Source organism: Odocoileus virginianus, unplaced genomic scaffold (genome assembly GCF_023699985.2).
Source record: "Odocoileus virginianus isolate 20LAN1187 ecotype Illinois unplaced genomic scaffold, Ovbor_1.2 Unplaced_Scaffold_1, whole genome shotgun sequence".
Classification (NCBI taxonomy): domain Eukaryota; kingdom Metazoa; phylum Chordata; class Mammalia; order Artiodactyla; family Cervidae; genus Odocoileus; species Odocoileus virginianus.
This window is the reverse complement of record NW_027224263.1, coordinates 3,447,244-3,467,863: the sequence shown is the minus strand read 5'-3', so window position 1 is coordinate 3,467,863 and position 20,620 is coordinate 3,447,244. Positions and strand designations below refer to the sequence as shown.

At 40.7% G+C, this 20,620-nt stretch overlaps 1 protein-coding gene and 1 non-coding gene across 4 annotated transcripts in view; both read left to right on the top strand.

Annotated features, from left to right (window-relative positions):
* Positions 1-566: 566 nt before the first annotated feature.
* Positions 567-20,620, top strand: part of AMMECR1 (AMMECR nuclear protein 1) — a 114,150-nt gene continuing 94,096 nt past the window's right edge. Inside the window, exon 1 of one of the 3 annotated variants that reach the window (XM_070462138.1) lies at positions 567-1,088. In XM_070462138.1, the coding sequence (XP_070318239.1) occupies positions 619-1,088 (470 nt within the window). In that variant the 5' untranslated portion in view covers positions 567-618. The remainder of the gene's footprint in view (positions 1,089-20,620) is intronic. The other 2 variants (XM_070462137.1, XM_020903551.2) reach the window with 2 other exon arrangements.
* On the top strand, positions 13,915-14,099 carry LOC139033309 (U2 spliceosomal RNA). The gene has a single exon (XR_011485922.1). It is a non-coding gene; the product is annotated as a U2 spliceosomal RNA (small nuclear RNA).

Here is a 20,620-nt window from a genome sequence, read left to right as displayed (position 1 = left end):
GACTGATTCGTAAGGGGCGATCTCAGGTGTGGAGTTCCAAGCACCTGCTTGATCACACTCCGGCAGTTCAGAACCCAGCGTATTTGAGGCCGGTGGCTCAGGTTCCATTTAATTTGGCTCAGGTGTCACTAACACTATGTGCAGTGCCCGTCACTGAGTCGTACTTTGGGACTTGGATACTTACTTCGGACTTTCTTGTTTCTCCCCGCTTCCTTCCCATTAGTTTCCCTTTCACTCCTCCGTCCCCGGGGTGCCCACTTCCTCCCTTTCCTCCCATTCTCCGCTTTCTTCTTCTTCCTTCCTACTGGGCTTCCCGTCTCTCTTCCTCGGAGGGCCGCGGGGCTCGAAGCTGAGGCTCGACTCCGAGGAGGAAGAGGCGCGAGGCCGGCGGGACAAGCGCGAGGTGCCGAGCCGCGAAAGCGCGGGGTGCGCGCCGGGGCGGGGGCGCGCGCGGGCTGGCCGCGTGGCCGGGCTGCCGGACCAGGGAGCGGCGCGCACGCGCGTGGCCCGCGAGCCCCTGGCGCGCCCCCGGCGGCCGGGGCCGCAGCGTGCTCGCCCCCGCTGCCAGCTCGCCTCACTTATGGGTCGGAAGCGCTGCGTGGGGGAGACTGTTCCAAGATGGCGGCGGGTTGCTGCGGGGTGAAGAAGCAGAAACTGTCCAGTTCGCCCCCCTCTGGTTCGGGTGGCGGTGGTGGCGCCTCCTCCTCCTCCCACTGTAGCGGAGAGAGCCAGTGCCGAGCCGGGGAGCTGGGACTAGGAGGCGCCGGTACGCGGCTCAACGGGCTAGGAGGTCTAGCCGGAGGAGGTAGCGGCAGCGGCTGTACCCTCTCTCCCCCCCAGGGCTGCGGCGGCGGCGGGGGCATCTCCCTGTCGCCCCCTCCGAGCTGCGGAGTGGGGACCCTACTTTCTACCCCGGCCGCCGCCACCTCTCCCTCGCCCTCCTTGTCGTCCGCCGCCTCGTCCTCATCGCCCGGCTCCCGGAAGATGGTGGTGTCAGCGGAGATGTGCTGCTTTTGCTTCGATGTGCTCTACTGTCACCTGTACGGATACCAGCAGCCCCGGACCCCCCGGTTCACCAACGAGCCCTAGTGAGTACCGTGCCCTCCGCCGCCCTCTCCCTTGCGCTCGGGATGGGGCTCAGAGTTGAGGCAAAGTACGAGTCCGCCTCCCCGCCGGCCGCTGCCCCTGCCCCTCTGGCTGCCCTGGGTTCCTGGAGCCACTCTCCCTGAGTAAGGGCACCCCGCACTTTCTGCCCTCTGAGGCTAGCGCCCCACACTTGGAGAGGGGTGCTGCTGCGAGGATGGCTCGCTGACTCCCAGAGGTGTTCGCTTTCTCTTTGAGATAACTTCGTAGAGTTTTGACCCTCTCCTTCGCCACTCCGGGTCCCCATCTCCCGGGTTTGGAAGCTCTGGATCCCTCACGGTGTTGACCTCTCCTGGATTGGGTTTCCTTGACCCCCAGTGAAAGTCCCGCCGGTGTTCCCGCCCCGCGTACCATGCACATGGAGCGTTACTATCCCATTGCAGCGTAAAAAATAGCAACTATCCAACTTCTGTTCTGCCAGTGATGGAACTTAGCTCCGGAGCCTATGAGCTTACCCATCTTTTTCCTTCGGGTTTTCTTGTGTCCTGGGGAGGGAGGAGGTTTTTTTTGTCAAAACACATGTTCCCTTAGTACCTATTTTTATCCGAACTTACCCATTAAAATGTGTTTCTAGTGAAGCGCACCGCCGGCTCTCTCACATTTAAAGAGTGAGATCTTTTTTTTTTTTTTTTTTAATTCCACCGTCTGGGTAATAGCTCATTCAAAGAGAGCTGTCCCCATAGAGCCACTGTCAGTTTGTACATTACGCGTGCACTCGCTTTTGTGTCGATTTCACTTTTAAGAAACCCATGTTAGGCTTGACGATTCGGGAAATAAACAGTAAGTGTGTAGGAATTTTTATGGTTTCCCCCGGTTTTGTACTTTTATTTTACCCTTCAAGTATGTGGTTGAAATTATTTAAAATAACGCTGTTACAGCTAAAAGCCAGGTTAATTCTAATCCCTGTCCATTTGGATGTGTGGGAGATGGGGAATGTGTTGTTTTTTTAATGTGTACACTTGAGTGTAAACTGACTTTTTGAGTTAAATGCTCAAGACGGAATGTAAAGCCCAAGGAAGGGCAGAATGACAAAGAGGGTGATTGTTTTTCTTATGAGTACTTAGCATCAATGGGAAAAATAATAGAGAAAAATTTCAGTGAAACTTATACTGAAAAGCATCAACCCTTTTTCTGGTTAAGACAAGTGCCCCTTGTCCCCATACCGTAAGTACCTAAATTGATGTTCTTTTAAAACTGCTTCTTTTCATTTTGTGAGATTAGGGGATTAACTGCGACTGGATAGTATAAACACTCTGCCTAGTCTAAAAATATTCATTTAATATGTAAAGTGGAAATTGCAATAAAATATCCTGGAAATTGTAAATTCGTTTTGTTTTTCTTTGGCTTTGATACTTGAAATGTATTTCATTTGTATTTTTGCCACTTTTCTTTGGTCTGTGCATTTTCTTTCAGACCTGTTTCCTCTTTGGGCATTGGTCATAAGAAATGCGTGCAAGAGCATAGAGACTGACACGTGGTCAAATTACATATCTTGATAACTTTCATAGTTTTAATTCTAGAAGCTTAAATCCTAAACCCACACCTGTACTTAGCCGATTTGCTTTTTGGTTAAAAAGTAGAATTCATTTTGAAAAAGACTGCCATGTAAAAAAAAGTCTATGAAATATTAGGTTGAGTCACTTATTTGTGACTTTTCTGCCTTCTCTTGGATGTCTATGATGTATTAAAGCCAGTCCGGGGATGATACATAGGTTGGCTCAGCAAAGTCATGGGACTGCAAAAATTCACTCCTGTTTAGTTATATGAGTTTGGCAAAGGCTGTTTTACTATTCACGCTCCATTGCTCCAAAGCATATGCGAACACACTTTCAGGAGGTGCTATTTTCACACATTTTAAAGTGAGTTTGGGTTAACTGAATGACTGTAACAAGAATTTTAAAAGGAAAGTGAGCTTGACCAGCTCATACAGAAACTGCTTTTGAGAATGTCATTTAAGAGTGGCTACTTTGCACACATAGTTAAGTATTATTTCTCTAATACCCCACCCACTGGATTTCTTTTTTCTTGGAATTAAACAGAAAAAATAAGACACCCTTTGACCACTGTGGATATGTTGCAACAATGGTGAAAGAATAATAACTATTATCATTTAGCAGGCCTTGACTGTGTCATGTATTCCACCAAACAACAAATTTAGAAGAGACACTGAACATGACCAAGGGGAGAATGGAAGTTCACTTAAGTAGAAAGAGGAGTATATCTTTATTTTCACTTATCTTAAAGTCATTTTGGAGGTGGACTATGGAAAAATTTAGGAAAACTTCTTCAAAGCAGGGTTTGATCATGGGCATGAAATAACTAGAATCACTTGACAGTGCCTCGGTAACCAGCACCCATTTTCTTTCTGTTTTACATATTTAATAGCATTGTGTACTTGTTAGTGTGGCTTGGTGCTGGGGGCCGTAAGACATAAATAGATACATTGCTTCCCCACCTCAGAGTTATTAGTATCATGGTGTTATGAGCAGTGCTGTTTAGGTCCTGTCTCTGTCCACCAGAAGATGTGCTTTCCGATGGTGGCACATTCTCCTATGGGAAAGCAACTGTTTTCATCCCTTCCCAGGACCTTTCTGCCAAAATGTCTGTCACTGGTGAAATCTGCCTTTTATGGGCTTAGAATTTCCGGTTTCATCAGTGACCCTTCCACTCCAGTAGGTTATTAGAAATTTCCATGATCTATCAGTTTCAGGTTTGGCAGGGAGGATGTCACTATAGGAACAGGCTGTGTGGATACAGATTCTTCACTGTTGCTGCTGTTTCCTTGAGTACCTACCTCATTACAAAGAAGTAGCAGTAGCTGGGGCTTGGGAGGAGAATGGAAATCTGTTCAGTGGAGCACAGGTAACATTTGTGTTCAGAGTGAGGAATGAATGAATGAATCCTTGGTCTCAGTTGTACAGCCACATGTGCCCACAGAACTAAGGTTCAAAACACGATTTAAAGAAAACATGACTTTAGGTGCATTTTACGATTCACAATCAGAGCTTTAGATTTATAGATGGGAACGTTATAAGGGATCCACTGTGCCAGGTGTTGAGCCAGTTCTACTCCAGAACTGTCCTTCTCAACTTTGGCTGCACATTGGAATCACTGACGAATAACTAAAAAGACAGATGCCTGGGTCCCAACCCCAGAGATTCTGATTTAATTGGTCTTGGATAAGGCCTGGGCATCAGGATTTTTAGAATCTCTCCAGGTGATTTTTTTGACATGCAGCTGAGGCAGAGGAGCAGTATGTTGTATTCGACTAGGCCTTTCTCCTGAGATTGTGATTAATTTGGTGTGAGGTGGTTCCTGGGTACTCAGATTTTATGAGCCTTCTGAGTAATATTTGGTAAACAGCTGGTTTGGGAAAACATTTGCAGTGTGGTCTTCAGACACATCACCTGGAACTTGTTCGAAATGTAGGCTCAGATATCCCATCTCAGACCTGCCGAATTTGAATCTACATTTTAACAGGCTTCCCCAGGTGACTCTTAGGCACATGGAAAAGTTTGGGGAGGTGTGGTTCTCAAACTTTACTTCATAAGCTCCTGTAGTGCTTGTTAAAACACAAATTGTTGGGCCCCATTCCCAGAGTTTCTGATTCAGTCGGTCTGGGGTGGGGCCTTGAATTTGCATTTCAACCAAGCTCCCTGGTGATGCTGCTGCTACAGTTCCCAGGACCACACGTTGAGCCCCACTGGTTCGGACAGCAGTGAAGACCTGAATAAAGTACTTGAGCAACTGTAAGGGAATGGCACTTTTCATTGTCAGCTTCCAATAGAAAACTTCCTGCTTCCATGCCAATATCCTTTATCATGTTCTTTCTAACTTACACCAGGGAGACCGAATGCTGCCAAGATCATAATAAGAGTCTGAGGTTCTTGGGATAGTTTCAGTCCGAGGTGAGATTGGGGGGAGGAATCCCTTACCTGGAAACCTGCAGTATGATTTTAGGGTGTTTTTTTTCCAGAAATTGTTAAATGTGAGGAGCACATTTTAGGAATAAAAGCAGCTCAGATATGATATCTTTAAGTGAGTTTTATTGATTTTAGTAAGTAAGGCCCCCTTCTGTTCCCGTAAAAAAACGCTTTGATGATTAGCTCACTAAATAACATGTTATAATAAGATTTTAAAAGCTTTTTACTCACACTTATGCTTGCTGGATTGCATTTTAAGAATTTCCCTCATTAACAAAGAAACAGAAAAGGATCCTGCTAAGGCACTGGGATTGTTCAGTCTTATATCTTTAATACTGTGTTGCATGTCACATCCCATGAACCTTTTATTTTAATCTTCTTACCACCTTTGAAGTTAATGCAGTGCTACATTTTGTATAAACCAGAGCACATAAAAGATACTTTACTATTAAACATCAGTAAGTGTGTTTTCCCCTATTGCAGTGAACAAAATGTGTTTTTAAAAAAATCCACTCCTGGACATGCAGATTTTCAGAGACCCTCATCAGGTGTTTGAACAATTACCTTTTTCTTGTCTTGTCACAGTAGTCAAATTACTGTTTGTCAGTGTGCTTGGGAGGAATTGGGTTGCTATACGGAGATGAGAGGTAGGCACTTTGTTTCATCAGAACTGTAACGATCCTATGCCATGTTAGTAAGAAAGATGATTTGATAATACAGCTCAGGTCAAAATGATATTAAATCCGCATTTTAAGCACAGACTATTTCTGTTAAGTCTCTTTTGAATGAAGACTGACCAGAATAGCTGGAAGGTGTGTGTTTCTCCTAGATGATGCTACTAAGCCATTACAGATTTCCTTATCTATGCTAGTGTAATGATCGTGATGTGTAGTTCTTCTTTTAAAATAATAGTCTGAAAAATTGTTGAGCATTTTGGGAGGTATTATATGGGTTGTTTTTCAACAAGGTCTTATTTCCATTGGAAGGCAATCTGGTGTCCTATCTTATGACAGAAAAGAAAGCAGGGCATGCCCCCAGTTGTCATTTATGCTGTAAAAACCTTCAGTGACTGAAATGATAGGATATAGAAATATAAATTACAAAATTATTTTTACATCCATGCATAAAGGTGTATGTAGGGCAAGGTATATTTAGTTACAAAGGAAAACTCGATGCTTATTTTACCTTCTCCCCCATATGGCCAAAGGGAGTGATAACCTAGCTCATAATTTTTCTTGCTTATGAATTGTGTTTGTGCTGCATTCAGGTCCCAGTTAGTCGTTAGCAACCAAGAAGGATCTCTTTAAGTCCAGTGGGAAGAAAGACCACTACTGAGAAAGAGAAAACTCTGTTAGCCCAAGCATATATTGTTTTTTTCCTCTAAGTATGTGTTTCTCAGAAACAGACTAACATCCACATTGTTGTCTTTAAAAGACTGTACACTTTTTGAAATTGTGTTAAAACACTATGTCCTATTACTGCAGTTTATTATAATTTGGAAGTCAGTTGTGCTTCCCATTAACAGACCATCTTTTTGAGAATGTATATGTGTGAAACACTAAAACTTGTGCAATGAGATTAGTCAGAGTTCCCTATTTCAATAGGCGTTTTTCTGTTCTCTCCATGTCACACATGCTTGCCTGTTTTAAAGCAGCACAATGACCAGGGCTTTTACATTTAAATTTTCTTAAATAGTCTTTTTTCCCCCCAACTTGTGTAATAATGTCTTTTTGATACTGTTCTGAATCAATTAAGCTAAGTGCATGAGGACCAGCAGTAAAACCCAGGGGCTGCCAAGAATGGACCTTCAGTGTGTAAGCTGTCTTTCCACAATCAGTAATTGGGCAGTTGCCCACAGGACACTGGAGACAGTGTGGGAAGCCAGTGGTTGTGTAGGTGGGAAGAGTAGATTCCCAACAGTAAACTTATTTAGAGTTGAGCTTCTGTCGTTACAGTGTTGCTGAGAGCAAAAATGAGCCACAAGCTTATGTAGTAGAAAGAAAAGTGCCCAAAGGAAAAAGTATGGTGTAATAATGTAGTTGGTTGGGTGGGGCATATTTTATGTTTGGTCCAACCATAAGTGGCATCTTTTCTATCAAGTGTGGGTGTATTTTCTACAGCTCTTAGTGTACCATACTTTCAAACTTGCTCACCTGTAAAAATGTTAGTGTTGAATAGCTGAGTGGAAATTATATGTCACTGGGGGAAGAAACCTGTTTTTTTTTTCTCATTAGCATATATACTTTGCTGAGTTCTGCGGTTGGAAACTAGAGAAATAGAAGAATAATTCTATCCTCACAGAGCTCACAGTGTCGTTTAAGATATGATACTTAACATGCTTACAGAGCAATATATAGATGATTATAGGTGAATTAGATACATGAAAAATACTGCGCATAAGCATGATAATGACATGGGATAAAGGAGTGGCCAAGAAGAAGGCTTTTGGGAGAGGACAACTTTTGAGCCAAGTTTTTAAACGGCAGAAGCACAGAGATTATTGGTAAGAGCCTGTGAACAGTAGATCTAGAAGTCTTACTTGGTTGTTCTCAAACCGGTTGCTATCACCGCCACACCCCTTGCCACAGCACTTGGGGATTCCCAGCAGCTGTCTTCAGTCAGCAACTTAAACACTCAGCATTTGCCATACCACTCCCCTTGCTCTGGTCTCTTAAGATCATAAAACTTCAGGGAAATGGAAAGTAGCCTTTTGGCTTGGGAACCCTCTGAGAATGCTGCATAAGAAATATTGGATCTGATTATAGTTTTTCATATTAGGAAGGGAACAGAATTTGTAGATGAGTCCTCTAGAATGTAGGATGAATTGGAAGAGGAGCATAAAGGTAGGAGAGAATAGTGAGACTTAAGGTGATGAGGGCACAAGGAATGGACCCCAGGGACATAGTTTGAGAATCTAGGAAGGTTGGAAAATCAAGAAGTGGAAGGAGTTATCATGCAGGGACTCACACTCTAGGGTCAGGTTTTGTGTAGGAGTGGAAAGATAGCAGCTCACCTGTTTTTTGGCTTCCATCATTGCCTCTTCTTTTCTTGGCTCTGTGCCTAGCTATTCTTGTGCTCAGGAAAAGTTTGTTCAACAGCTCTGTTGGAATTGCTGTGAAATTTGATCTCAAGTGTAAGGACCTTCCTTCCACCTTTCACCTATTCCCAACTGTATCTAATTTGAGAGAAAGGAGTAGAAGACATGTTGGTTTGATTGAATTTGGATAAAGTATGAAGATAGCTGAGATAGCTTTTGGACAAGGACCTGAAATTAGGCAATTGCATGTGAGTAAAGAGGCATTATGGGTGGAAATCTACCAGATTCCCATTGCTGGGGCAGGTGAATGTAAGAGAGACTTTGAACATAATTCAGAGTTCATAAGTCTGAGGAACCAGGAGAATGGTGGTGCCACTAAAAAACATGGTGGGGGAGGGGATCAGTTCAGTTGCTCAGTTGTGTCCGACTCCTTGTGACCCCATGAACTGCAGCATGCCAGGCTTCCCTGTTGATCACCAACTCCTGGAGCTTGCTCAGACTCATGTCTATTGAGTCGGTGATGCCATCCAACCATCTCATCCTCTGTCGTCCCCTTCTCCTCCTGCCTTCAATCTTTCCCAGCATCAGGGTCTTTTCCAGTGAGTCAGCTCTTTGCATCAGGTGGCCAAAGTATTGGAGCTTCAGCTTCAGCATCAGTCCTTCCAATGAATATTCAGGACTGATTTCCTTTAGGATTGACTGGTTTGATCTCCTTGCAGTCCAAGGGACTCTCAGGAGTCTTCTCTTAATTGGTCAGGTGAAATCGATTTTTAATATGTATATTTCAGGTGTTGGCAGTTATCAAATGTCATTTGTTTTTTAATTAACAGAGCCACAGAGCAGCAGAGAGCTATTGTGATGATTTGGTTGGTCTCTTGGGATCTCTCCAACCTCCCTTTCTCCCCCTCTGCAGCTTTGAGCTGCTGAAATGGGTAGAAATCAGTGATAGTTTTCAGCTTTGTCTTGTTAGTGAAAATACTGACAGAATGTTGGGTTTCCCTACTGTATGTTTATATATTTTCTCAGTCTTCAGCCTTATCAGTTTGAAAGCAGTTAGTGATTTTTTTTTATTTCCTTAATATGTATATCATAGCATAGCTTTCAACAAAATAGAGCCTTGTGGAGGACCATCTCAGGAACTTCTAGTTTCAGGTCTTGGATGAAAGGAAATTTCTGAAGGATAGAAAGTACTATCTGGTACTAGATTCTAGGTCCTGTGTCCTCAAGCTTAGAAAGTAAAGAATCAAACTGGATCTGTTTTGCATCCTTGCTCATTGATCAAAGAGAGTTATTATCAATGGAAAGGATAAGCCATATTGCTTTGTGATCTTTGCAATCTTCGGTGGATGGGCAAATGTGAAAAATCCTGCTTGAGTACAGGCCTACTAATTCTAGTTTTTAAATTAAGGTCTGTGATAGTCTTGATGATTCTTGCCTTTCCCCTATCTGTTTCATTTTACAGATAATCCACACTGTGACCCAAAGCCACATGCAATGCTGGGAGAGCACAGTTGACTGTATTATGCAATATCCTGCCAGAAGATGCTGACCAGCTCTCTAGTAATGGAAAGTAGTGAGATTGACCTAACTGCCTATGTAGCTTGCCTTGCCATTCCATATACTTTCTGTAAGCATATTACACACAATTCTAGTAACATATCTTATATTGAGATCTTAGATTGCTGCAAGGTGGTGACACCAGATTTTCAGCTTTGCTTCAGGCACTGGTGGATCTTTGAGTCATCCTCATAGTATGGAATTTATGAAAAATCAGTTTTGGAGTTGTCAGTCTGACGGCCACCGCACTGTGTCTGCTTCAAAGAAATGCTCCCCTGCTAGTCACATTGATAGGCTGCTTCTTTGTGACATTAGTATTGTTTGTGTAGCCTAAAAACTACATGGTTAAGTGTAAGTAGCTTGGGGTGCAAATAAGTTATATAACTGGTAAAACTTAGACTTCAAGTGCAAACCTTATTGTAGTAAGACAAATACCCTCTGCGTCCTGATTTTAAACAGCAGTGAGGTAAGTGTTTAGATGATGGGTGCTTTTTTCACTTTTTTAAAAAAAAGATAGTAAGTAGAAGACAGTGTTGCTGATTTATTCACTAAAGAAGAATTTCATGAAGTCTGCTGGCCTTTATTCCTTGTTAGATTATTGCTCTCAGTGCATTTTGTCAAGTTCCCCATGATTAAAACAAACGCTCATGCTTCTTTTGTATTAAGAACAAAATCTTCCCAATAGCTTGGCCAGGTACTTGATTTTGTGAAATAGCTCTTTGATGGTAGGAGTAGGAGGCCAGGCAGTCAGTGATTAAAAGTTTTTGTTCAATTCGTGGATCCACCTGCCCCACACCCTTGTCAATGCCCCCCCCCCCCCGCCATAAGAACAAATGGGAATGATACTGCTTTCTATTTCTCTGACACTAATGAGGTGATATGTGGTTTGTGGTATATTTCACTCCACGAACTCCTCTAACCATTGCCCTGTTCAGCAAGTTGTTTTGAAGAAATCACCCTTTCACACTGAAAGCATGGCTCTGTGGAGAAAGAGTCACATAGAGCTGGAGGCAGGAGTAGAGGGCACGTGGGAATCAGGGAAGGAGAAAATAAGATTGTTGTTAAATGAGGTGACACCTGGATTCAGGGCAGATAAAGGGACCGAGTGCCAAGTCTGGAGCAGGACTGCTACAAGAGGCGTATTTTACATGATACAAACCTAAGTGTTCCTCCTTTAGGACCAAGGGTTGTGGCACTCTGGTTAGAAAGAAATGATGGCTACCAGCCACAAATGCACAGCATGACGTTTAACAACATAAGAGAACTTGTGTATGGGTCCCCCGAGTGCTCCCTAGAGACCACATTGAAAATCATTCACATTGTGTCCTCGGATTTAGGCCTCTGGGTGAGTTTGGGAGCCCTGCGACAAGTAGCTTAAGTATTTTGTTTAGTCGCTCAGTTGTGTCCGACTCTTTGCTTAAGTATAGCCCAAGTGGATAAATGTAGCCGCTCTCTGGTCATTAATCCTTTTTTTTTCTTGATGTGTCAATGAGCATAGTTATAAATCCTCAGGTATTCAGATGTGTCTTATTTTTAGGCCCGTGTATTTAGGTATTTATAGCCTCTCCTTAGATGTAGGAAGTTTCTTTTATATAGCTTGCTCACAGATATTCTCCATCACAAAGATTATGGAACAGATACTGTGAAAGTAGAGACCCAGCTGTAATTTCTGAATGCAGAATGCAGTCATATGAAGGCATCCTACTTAGCATGCTCAGCTCACTGTACCTTGTCTCCACTGTCTCTTAACAGGACCCACTATGGTCGGTTTAGTTTGTACATTACATTCTCAGAGATGACCGGAGCACCAGCTGTTTTTGGTTAATGACTTCCTCTTCTATCATATAGGTGTATATCAATTTTAGCAAGTATTTTTTATTGTGGTAAAAAACACATATAACATGTGATTGATCCTGTCAACACATTTTAAAGTGTATAGTACTGTTAACTATAAGTGCCATGTTTAGCTTATTTTTGAAGGTATGTAATAGTGTCTCTACCTCAAGCAACTAAGTTTTCATAGGAATGTTGGAATCTTTTAAAATGTCATCTTACCAACCCATATTAGAGATGCATGAAGCCTATATGCAGGAGAGCCTAATTTAGGCTTTGAGGTATTTATTTTTCCGCACTTATTGAAAATTATGAATAAACTAGATTCAAGCCGTTATAGGCAGAAACAACCATTTAAGAAAAGTTAAATTTCAAACTAGTAGCATTTCAGTTAGTATTTGACCTGGCATTTATCATTTCTTTTACTAGTACACAGAAGAACTATACAAAACAGATCTTAATGACCCAGATAACCACGATGGTGTGATCATTCACCTAGAGCCTTGGAATGCGAAGTCAAGTGGGCCTTAGGAAGCATCACTATGAACAAAGCTAGTGGAAGTGATGAAATTCCAGCTGAGCTATTTCAAATCCTAAAAGATGATGCTGTTAAAGTGCTGCACTCAATATGCCAGCAAATTTGGAAAACTCAGCAGTGGCCACAGGACTGGAAAAGGTCAGTTTTCATTCCAGTCCCAAAGAAGGGCAATGCCAAAGAATGTTCAAACTGCTGCACAATTGTACGGACTTCACGTACAAGCAAAGTAATGCTCAAAATTCTCCAAGCCAGGCTTCAGCAGTACGTGAACTGAACTTCCAGATGTTCAAGCTGGATTTAAAAAAGGCAGAGGAACCAGAGATTAAATTGCCAACACCTGTTGGATCATAGCAAAAGCAAGAGAATTCCAGAAAAACATCTTACTTCTGCTTCATTGACTGTGCCAAAGCCTTTGACTGTGTGGATCACAACAAAGTGTGGAAAATGCTTAAAGAGATGGGACTCCCAGATCACCTTACCTGCCTCCCAAGAAACATGTATTCTGGTCAAGAAGCGACAGTTAGAATTGGACATGGAACAATGGACTGGTTCCAAATTGGGAAAGGAGTACGTCAAGGCTATATGTTGTCACCTGGTTTATTTAACTTATATGCAGAGTACATCATGCGAAATGCCTGGCTGGATGAAGCACAAGCTGGAATCAAGATTGCTGGAAGAAATATCAATAACCTCAGATATGCAGATGATACCACCCTAATGGCAGAAAGCGAAGAACTAAAGAGCCTCTTGATGAAGGTGAAAGAGGAGAGTGAAAAAGCTGGCTTAAAACTCAACATTCAAAAACTAAGATCATGATATCATCTGGTCCCATCACTTCATGGCAAATAGATGGGGAAACAATGGAAACAGTGAGAGACTTTATTTTCTTGGACTCCAAAATCACTGCAGGTGGTGACTGTAGCCATGAAATTAAAAGATGCTTGCTCCTTGGAAGAAAAGCTATGACAAACCTAGACAGTGTATTAAAAAGCAGAGATGTTACTTTGCCAACAAAGGTCTGTCTAGTCAAAGCTATGGTTTTTCCAGCAGTCGTGTACGATTATGAGAGTTGGACTGTAAAGAAAGCTGAATACTGAATGATACTTTTGAACTGTGGTGTTGGAGAAGACTCTTGAGAGTCCCTTGGACTGCAAGGATATCAAACCAGTCAATCCTAAAGGAAATCAGTCCTGAATATTCATTGGAAGGACTGATGCTGAAGCTGAAGCTCCAGTACTTTGGCCACCTGATGGGAAGAGCTGACTCACTAGAAAAGACCCTGATGCTGGGAAAGATTGAAGGCAGGAGAAGAAGGGGACAACAGAGGATGAGATGGTTGGATGGCATCACTGACTCAATGGACATGAGTTTGAGCAAACTCCGGGAGATGGTGAAGGACAGGGAAGCCTGGCATGCTGCAGTCCATGGGGTCACAGAGAGTCGGACATGACTGAGCGACTGAATAAGAACAAATACTGACTCCCTGTATTTAAACAGAGCTTGATTTTCTAGCTTTCCTCTTGGGTTATTATCTCATCTTCTGTTTTTTTAGGGCTTTCTAATGAATTTGCTAATAGTAATATAAGGAAGCATCTGTGACAGGTAGGAGTTTGGCCCTTGTTCACCCACTTTTAAAGGTGGAGGGTGGGACCAAGGCATTGAAGAACATTAGTTTTGACAGTTAATCCTGATGTTTCTTAGGAAATGTGTTTTCTAGAGAGACTGAAAATTGGAAGACATCTTGCCTCATAGGATAAGTAAGGCATTTCAGTCCATATGTTTGTGTATAAACTAGTTAAGCACTTCTTGAAATGGCGTCTTATAGTGTACACACTTGTTTCTAACGGAAAGCTCACTCCTTAATGTGTTAATAGCATCTGTGAATCACTTCTCGGCCTTTTGGCTAAGATCAAGTGTAACAGCATCTGTGAAATAATGGATATGGTCAAGTCAGGGGTTTTCAAAGTTGTTTATTTGCTCTGTTGTCTACACAACTATATGAGGTTCTTTATCATTAGCAGAGGTGCAGATGTTTTTAATAGCATTACTGAATTATAATGCATTAATTTGGATTTTGGAGAAGTTTCTACCTTCTTTCATTTAGAGGTGCTTTTGCACTTCTAAAGGAGAAAATGAAATTTTCACCATGATTATCCCTTTGCTTATAGACATTTAAAAATGAATATTTTTTCAAGCTTCAAGATTTATTTGCCAGCATTATCTTAAGACAGTATGTTTTACATCAAAACTTGTCTCTTATTCTAAGCTAGTACTACTCTTCATATTATGGTTAATTCTAATATTTCCATTCAACAAGTGATATAAGTGTTGTGGGCGGAACACTGTGGTAGCCTCCTTTTTGGGTGTGGGTGAGTGATCTATAAAACAGGCATAAGCCATACTTCCTGCCTTTAAAAGGCTTGCAGTCATATTGAGGAGACAAGATTCAGGAAACAAATAATGAAGTCACATATGGCTTAATATGACTTAATATGACCAAATGAATGATGGAAACAATGAGGTCTGGAGGAGTTTGGACAAAAATGAATGTGAGCTGGGGTTATGTAGGAGGGCTTCGTGGACAAAGTAGCATCCAGGCTGGGTAGACCTTTTTCGTAGATAGATCAAGCATTCTAGACAGAGAATCAATTTAAAGATACAGAGGTCAGAGTGAGCACTAGACAGTAGTCAATGGATGCCGCAAAGGTAGATTGAAGTGGGGGAGATCCTAGCAAGAAAGGAGATGCATCAAGATACTGTTGCTATAATTCAAGCATTTGGAAATGAAAGTCCGCCAGTTGACAATTTTAAACTATTAATGGCTTGTGAATTGCCTCTTTCTTGGTAAAGTTTCCCTTTTGTCTAGTTAATTATGCCTCAGCAGCTTCTTTAATGTCTTGAATGTCGTGAAGCCTGGACAAGAGACTAGGAAATAACACAAGTAGGAGTCTGCTGTGTACACAAAGTGCTTTCATTCATCAGTAGACATTCAGCATAAGTCAGTTAGATTAGCATTAGTTATCATCCTTTGCCCGAGTGTCTTTTATGTTCAGTGTTCTTTTTTTCTTCCAAACTTCAGTGTCTCAAACATGAAGCTGGGAAAACTGAATAGTCACAAATATTATATAATTGAAAAAATTAATTATTATGGGATTAAATGACTGTAAGCCATTTTTTTCCTCCCTAAATTAATGAAGAAATTTTAACTTGGATATTGTAAATGTAACCCTCATAAGGTAGGTACTGGGAGTTATAATTATAGGGGGATTGTGTACTAACTATTGAATGATGTCATTTGTTAAGTTAGCTTTAGATTAGTCTAGTGGGTGTATTCCTTATGGTTCTTAACTTGCCCTACTCAAGAATGCTACAACTGTTGAGACACAAACTATATAAGCAAAATCACTAAAGGTTTTATAGTATTATTTAGAAACAAAGTTCTAAAATAGTTTCCTAAATTATAATAGAACAGCATATTTTTATTTTATGCTGAACAATTGCCCTTTGAAGACAAAAGAGCAAAATTCTCAGTCTTGTTGATAATTTGTCTTTAATTGCACTAAGTTACAGGTTTAGAACCCCCAAATTCTTCTTCAGTGATCACTGTAAAATTTTATTTTAGTAACTCACTTTTTTTTTATTCTTGAGAATATATTCAGAATATAAGGAAATTATTTTGAAACTATGAGACTGTCTCTGACAGGTTTTAGCCACATAAACATGAACATTGTGCCAGCATACTCAGGAAATAAAGGAAAAAAAAATACATGAGCACAATGCTCATGAACAGTGTTCTCTATGTAGTCAATTTATGTTTATAAGTAAATGAGCTCTTCCTTATGTCATAGCCTTGAATTATGAATAATCTGTAACTTGAATTATCTATTACTATAGCGAAGTGAAGAAACACCAGATGTGAAAAGAAAATAGTGGTAGTGAAATGTTTTTGAAGGAGGATGGATTTTGGCCTATGCAGGTGATCACAGATCCCTGCCACACAGTAGGGTAGGAGGCCAAATGGAATCCAGTGATTTCGTTGGACAGATCACACAAGGGTGGTCCTTGATCACCCTTAGTATGCTTAAATCTTTATTAACAAAGGTGTATGCCCTTCCTTGTCAGGGGGAGGAGAGGTAATTTTGTATATACAGGGCTGAACCACTTAGATGCCAATTTCATTTTTCACAGGCTTCAAACAATAGGCATGTTAAATAGGCAGTGGCCTCCATGGTGTAGAGCACAACCAAGGCTCCATTTTGATGTGGCAAGAGAACAAGCAAATCCAATTTTAAAGTGAACCTTTGCTGTATTTTATTCAGTTCAACCTAGAGAAATTCAGGTTAGTTTTTACAGAAAAGGAGTGTTTTAAGTCTTGAAGCTTTCTTTCAGTTTTTCATGAGAGTTATAATTATTTGCCATCCCATAATAACCATTCATTAACCCTTTATTAACTTAAATAACCTGCACCAACCCAGCAGGGTCAGTGGTGCTCTCCTGTTCTCAGAATTGTTGTTGTATTTATCTGAATGCTTTTAATTCTCAGTCTTTCCTACCCCAAAATTGAAGCCCAAATCCAGGAAGATCCTACTCTTCCCCTTCCTCAACATAGTTTTTCTCTAGAGCTTCATCATTTTATAAAGTAGTAGTCTTGAATATCTGAAGGCTTGGAAGCAACTGCATAATAGAATTTTGACCACTTAAATCCTAGCAGTGTTGAACCACTTTGCATTATCTAGAAAGCTATTTGCTGGTCCTGCTAGTTTTGCAGTTTGGGGAGGTGGTGGAGTAATGGTGGTAGATAGATTGTGAATTTATGACTTTCAGGCTTTTTCAAACTGGATTTAATGTCTGAAGGAGTACTTAAACATTGTTTAAGTGGACTGATGAATTCCGAGCAGTGCTAGATCTCAAAGATTTCTAGGTTTTCTAGGCAGTTTAAAAGCAGAGAATAAGTGAGATATTCCATTGTGCTCCTTCCTGTGCTTTACCTTAAAGTGGGTATCTTTTTCTCTATGTGTATAACTGACACCATAAGATCTTTGTGGATTTATTTGATATTGTTATTTGGAGACTGACCTGGCTACATGTAGCTGTATGCAGGATGGTAAGAACGTGTATTTATGGTTCTCAAGGAGTTATGGCACAGACTTTAGTCACCTGCTTATCTTTGACCTGATGACTCCATTCTCATATGAGATTGGAGTAAGGGAGAAAGTACTGGATGGACTGAATTGGGAGGCTGAGACTGACACATGTGCACTGCTGACACTGTGTATAACCAGGTCACTGATGACAGCCCAGCTGCGCATCAGGGGGCTCTGCTCAGTGCTCTGTGGTGACCTTAACTAGAGGGAAATCCAAAAGAGAGGCGATGAATGTACACAAATAGCAGAATCACTTTGCTATACAGTAGAAACTAATACTGCATTATAAAGCAACTGTACTCGAGTAAAAATTTTTAAGAAATCAATATGAAAATATAAAAAAAGATTGGAGTGCTTGGAAGGCTATTTGGTACTGTTTACTTATTTTTTCTACTGTTTTGTTTTACACTCTAGGTTTCCATATGTTTAAATAAACGTGTCTTTCTTTCCTAATATTTCTGCAGTCAGGAGTGTTTAATCTGTTGCCTAAGAATGTATTTTGGGAGGGTCAGGAAACACACTGAATATCCTACATTTGATGAACCAAAGGATACCTTTGTTTTATGAAAATTCTTGATGTTTCTGTTCTCACATTAATATAATTTAGATGAAGAGAGGCAGATTTGAAGAAGCCTGACCCAAGGGATTATGAATTATCCTGAAAGCACAAATAATATTTTAGCATGTAATTTCCCTCATAAAATGTTTTATGGCAGACTTGTTTATGTCATAGATCTGAGTCAAAGCTGAATTGAAGACATTAGTCTATAACTTATCCAGATTAATATCTTCTGGCTAACAACCAACACTGCTTTATGACTCTTAAACTATTTCCTTACATTAATCATCAGCAGTAGAAATTTGCTTTATTTTGGGGGCCATTTTTTAAAAAACAATTTTTTAATAACTTCCTGATTTATTTTGTAGTTTATAATGCAAAGAAAACATCCAAAGCATAATTGGATGATGGGATAGACTTACTAACTTAGCAACTCATTCACACATATTAGCCTTAAAGGACACAAGATTCAAACTCTTTAATGTGTTGGCAAAATGAAAAATTATTTAATCAATGACTATAATGGTTGCTCATAAATTCCTAAAGTTGCGGATTCTAAGTCCATGAATTCTGAAGATACATAGTGAAAACTTACCATGTTACATACCTTTGTCACATGTTCATGATGGTTTATAAAAATATGTATAGACTAGAACAGTGAAACTGAACAGTAATATCATAAATAGCACTGAGACTACTTATTGTTGCTTTTTATGAGTGAATTCCTCTATATTGAGGATTTGGTCAACTTAAGTTGCTTTTCTCGGAGAAGATTTTAGTAACTTGTACTCACTCTTCTGTGTTTCAGAAATTGTCAGTGATACTCAACATTTTTCTTTCAGCAGTGTGACTCTCTGCCCTTGCAGCATGACCCTCAAGCCCAAATTCCCATGTACAGTTCTGGGTGCTACTTTAAGAGGGGCAAGGAAGTTATGTGGAAAGCTTTGTGTTCATTCTAATTTTCTACACCATACCCCCCACAACATATGCACACAAGGCATGTGCAGGTTGTTGTCATATCATACATGCAACTAAACTCATTCAGGACCCCCAGAACTCTCCAAATGAAGAACCACTTATAATCTGTTTGACATTTTCTAATTTAGTATTGTGTTAGTCACTTAGTTGTGTCCTACTCTGTGACCCCATAGACTATAACCCACTGTAGAATTCTCCAGGCAAGAATACTAGAGTGGATAGCCATTCTGTTCTCCAGGGCATCTTCCCAACACACGAATTGAACTTGGGTCTCTTAAATTGCAGGCAGATTCTTGTCTGACTCTGTCTGAGCCACCAGGGAAGCCCATGGACAAAGGAGCCTGGCACGGGGTCCATGGAGTCGCAAAAGAGTTAGACATGACTTAGCAATTAAACAATAACAATTTTGTATAAGGATAATGCTACCATTGGGCATCCTGGGTACCTCAGCTGGTAAAGAATCCGCCTGCAATGCAGGAGACCCTAGTTTGATTCCTGGGTCCAGAAGATCTGCTGGAAAAGAGATAGGCTACCCATTCTAGTATTCTTCTTGGGCTTCCTTGGTGGCTCAGACAGTAAAGAATCCACCTGCAATGTGGGAGACCTGGGTTTGATCTCTGGGTTGGGAAGATCCCCTGGCAGGAGGGCATGGCAACCCACTCCAGTATTCTTGCCTGGAGAATCCTATGGACAGAGGAGCCTGGAGGGCTACAGTCCATAGGGTTGCAAAGAGTTGGACACGACTGAGCAACTAAGCACAGCACTGCAATGCTACCACTGTTGTCAGACACTTTCATTACTTGTAATTTGGTTTGGTAACATTATAATAAATAGTTGTACATGATGAAATAGCAAACATTCTATTAAAATAGGTTTTTAAAGTATTTATGATTCTTTATAAAAGTCAAGATTTAGAGCTTATAATTACTGTCTTCCTCATTTCATGTAAGAGATACATTGAGACCTTTTCTTAGTAAACTTTCATCTGTTATGACTCTAGGCATTGAATTAGAGGCTCTGCCTTTAGTCTTACCATGACTTGGATAAGTCAGTCTCTCATGTTCTATAATGTAAAATTAAAATTTGTGAATCCTTAAAAAGAAGCAGTATTTTAAAAATACGTAAGTGTAGCCAACTGTTGATAAGAGTAAATGCTTTTTTTCATGTCTGTTACCAAAAAACATATTTCCTTGTAGTCTCCAAAGGTAAAATGGAATGTAAATCTAGGTTTATCATATTTTCTCTCTTCTAATTTTATAGGTGTTCATGAATACTTTAACCTAGAAATGTACGTGTAGATATCACTAGGGATACCATATGCTTTGCTGAGCCTTTTAGGAGCTGAAAGCTACAGTCTTTTGGGGAAACACCAGTTCCAGAAAGATTTTCAAACTGAAAGAATGGATTTTGGAATATTGCAGTAAGGACCTCAGAAAATCTACTCGTATGAAAAAGCAGCATGAACACTGGCAAAAGTTTTCAAAATCAACTTGTTTTGGAATTCTGGAAATTAACCAGAGGCTTATAACAACCTGAGCAGTATTTATTTATTCATTAAAAACAGCTGATTTTTAGCAAGAATAGTAAACTTTGTTGTGTGTTAACTTGCTCTAATATCCCTATTCCCATAGAACTATAGCTATTTGACCCGTCTGGCAGCTCCATGGAAAGGCCCCATTCACAAGGCTTGTCTTTTTTTAACAAGGCTTGTCTTGACTTGACCTGACTCATCCTTTCTTAGTGGAAAAGTCTTATCCTCAGGGCATTTTTTTAAACATTCAGGGGAATTGTTTAACATTGCATCTGCCTGAGGTAGTGATACCAGGAGGCACAAAGAAGGGGCTGGTCAAAAAATTCAAAAGAAGGATCTAGAGATGAGATAGGAAGCTTTAAAAAATTCTGATATAT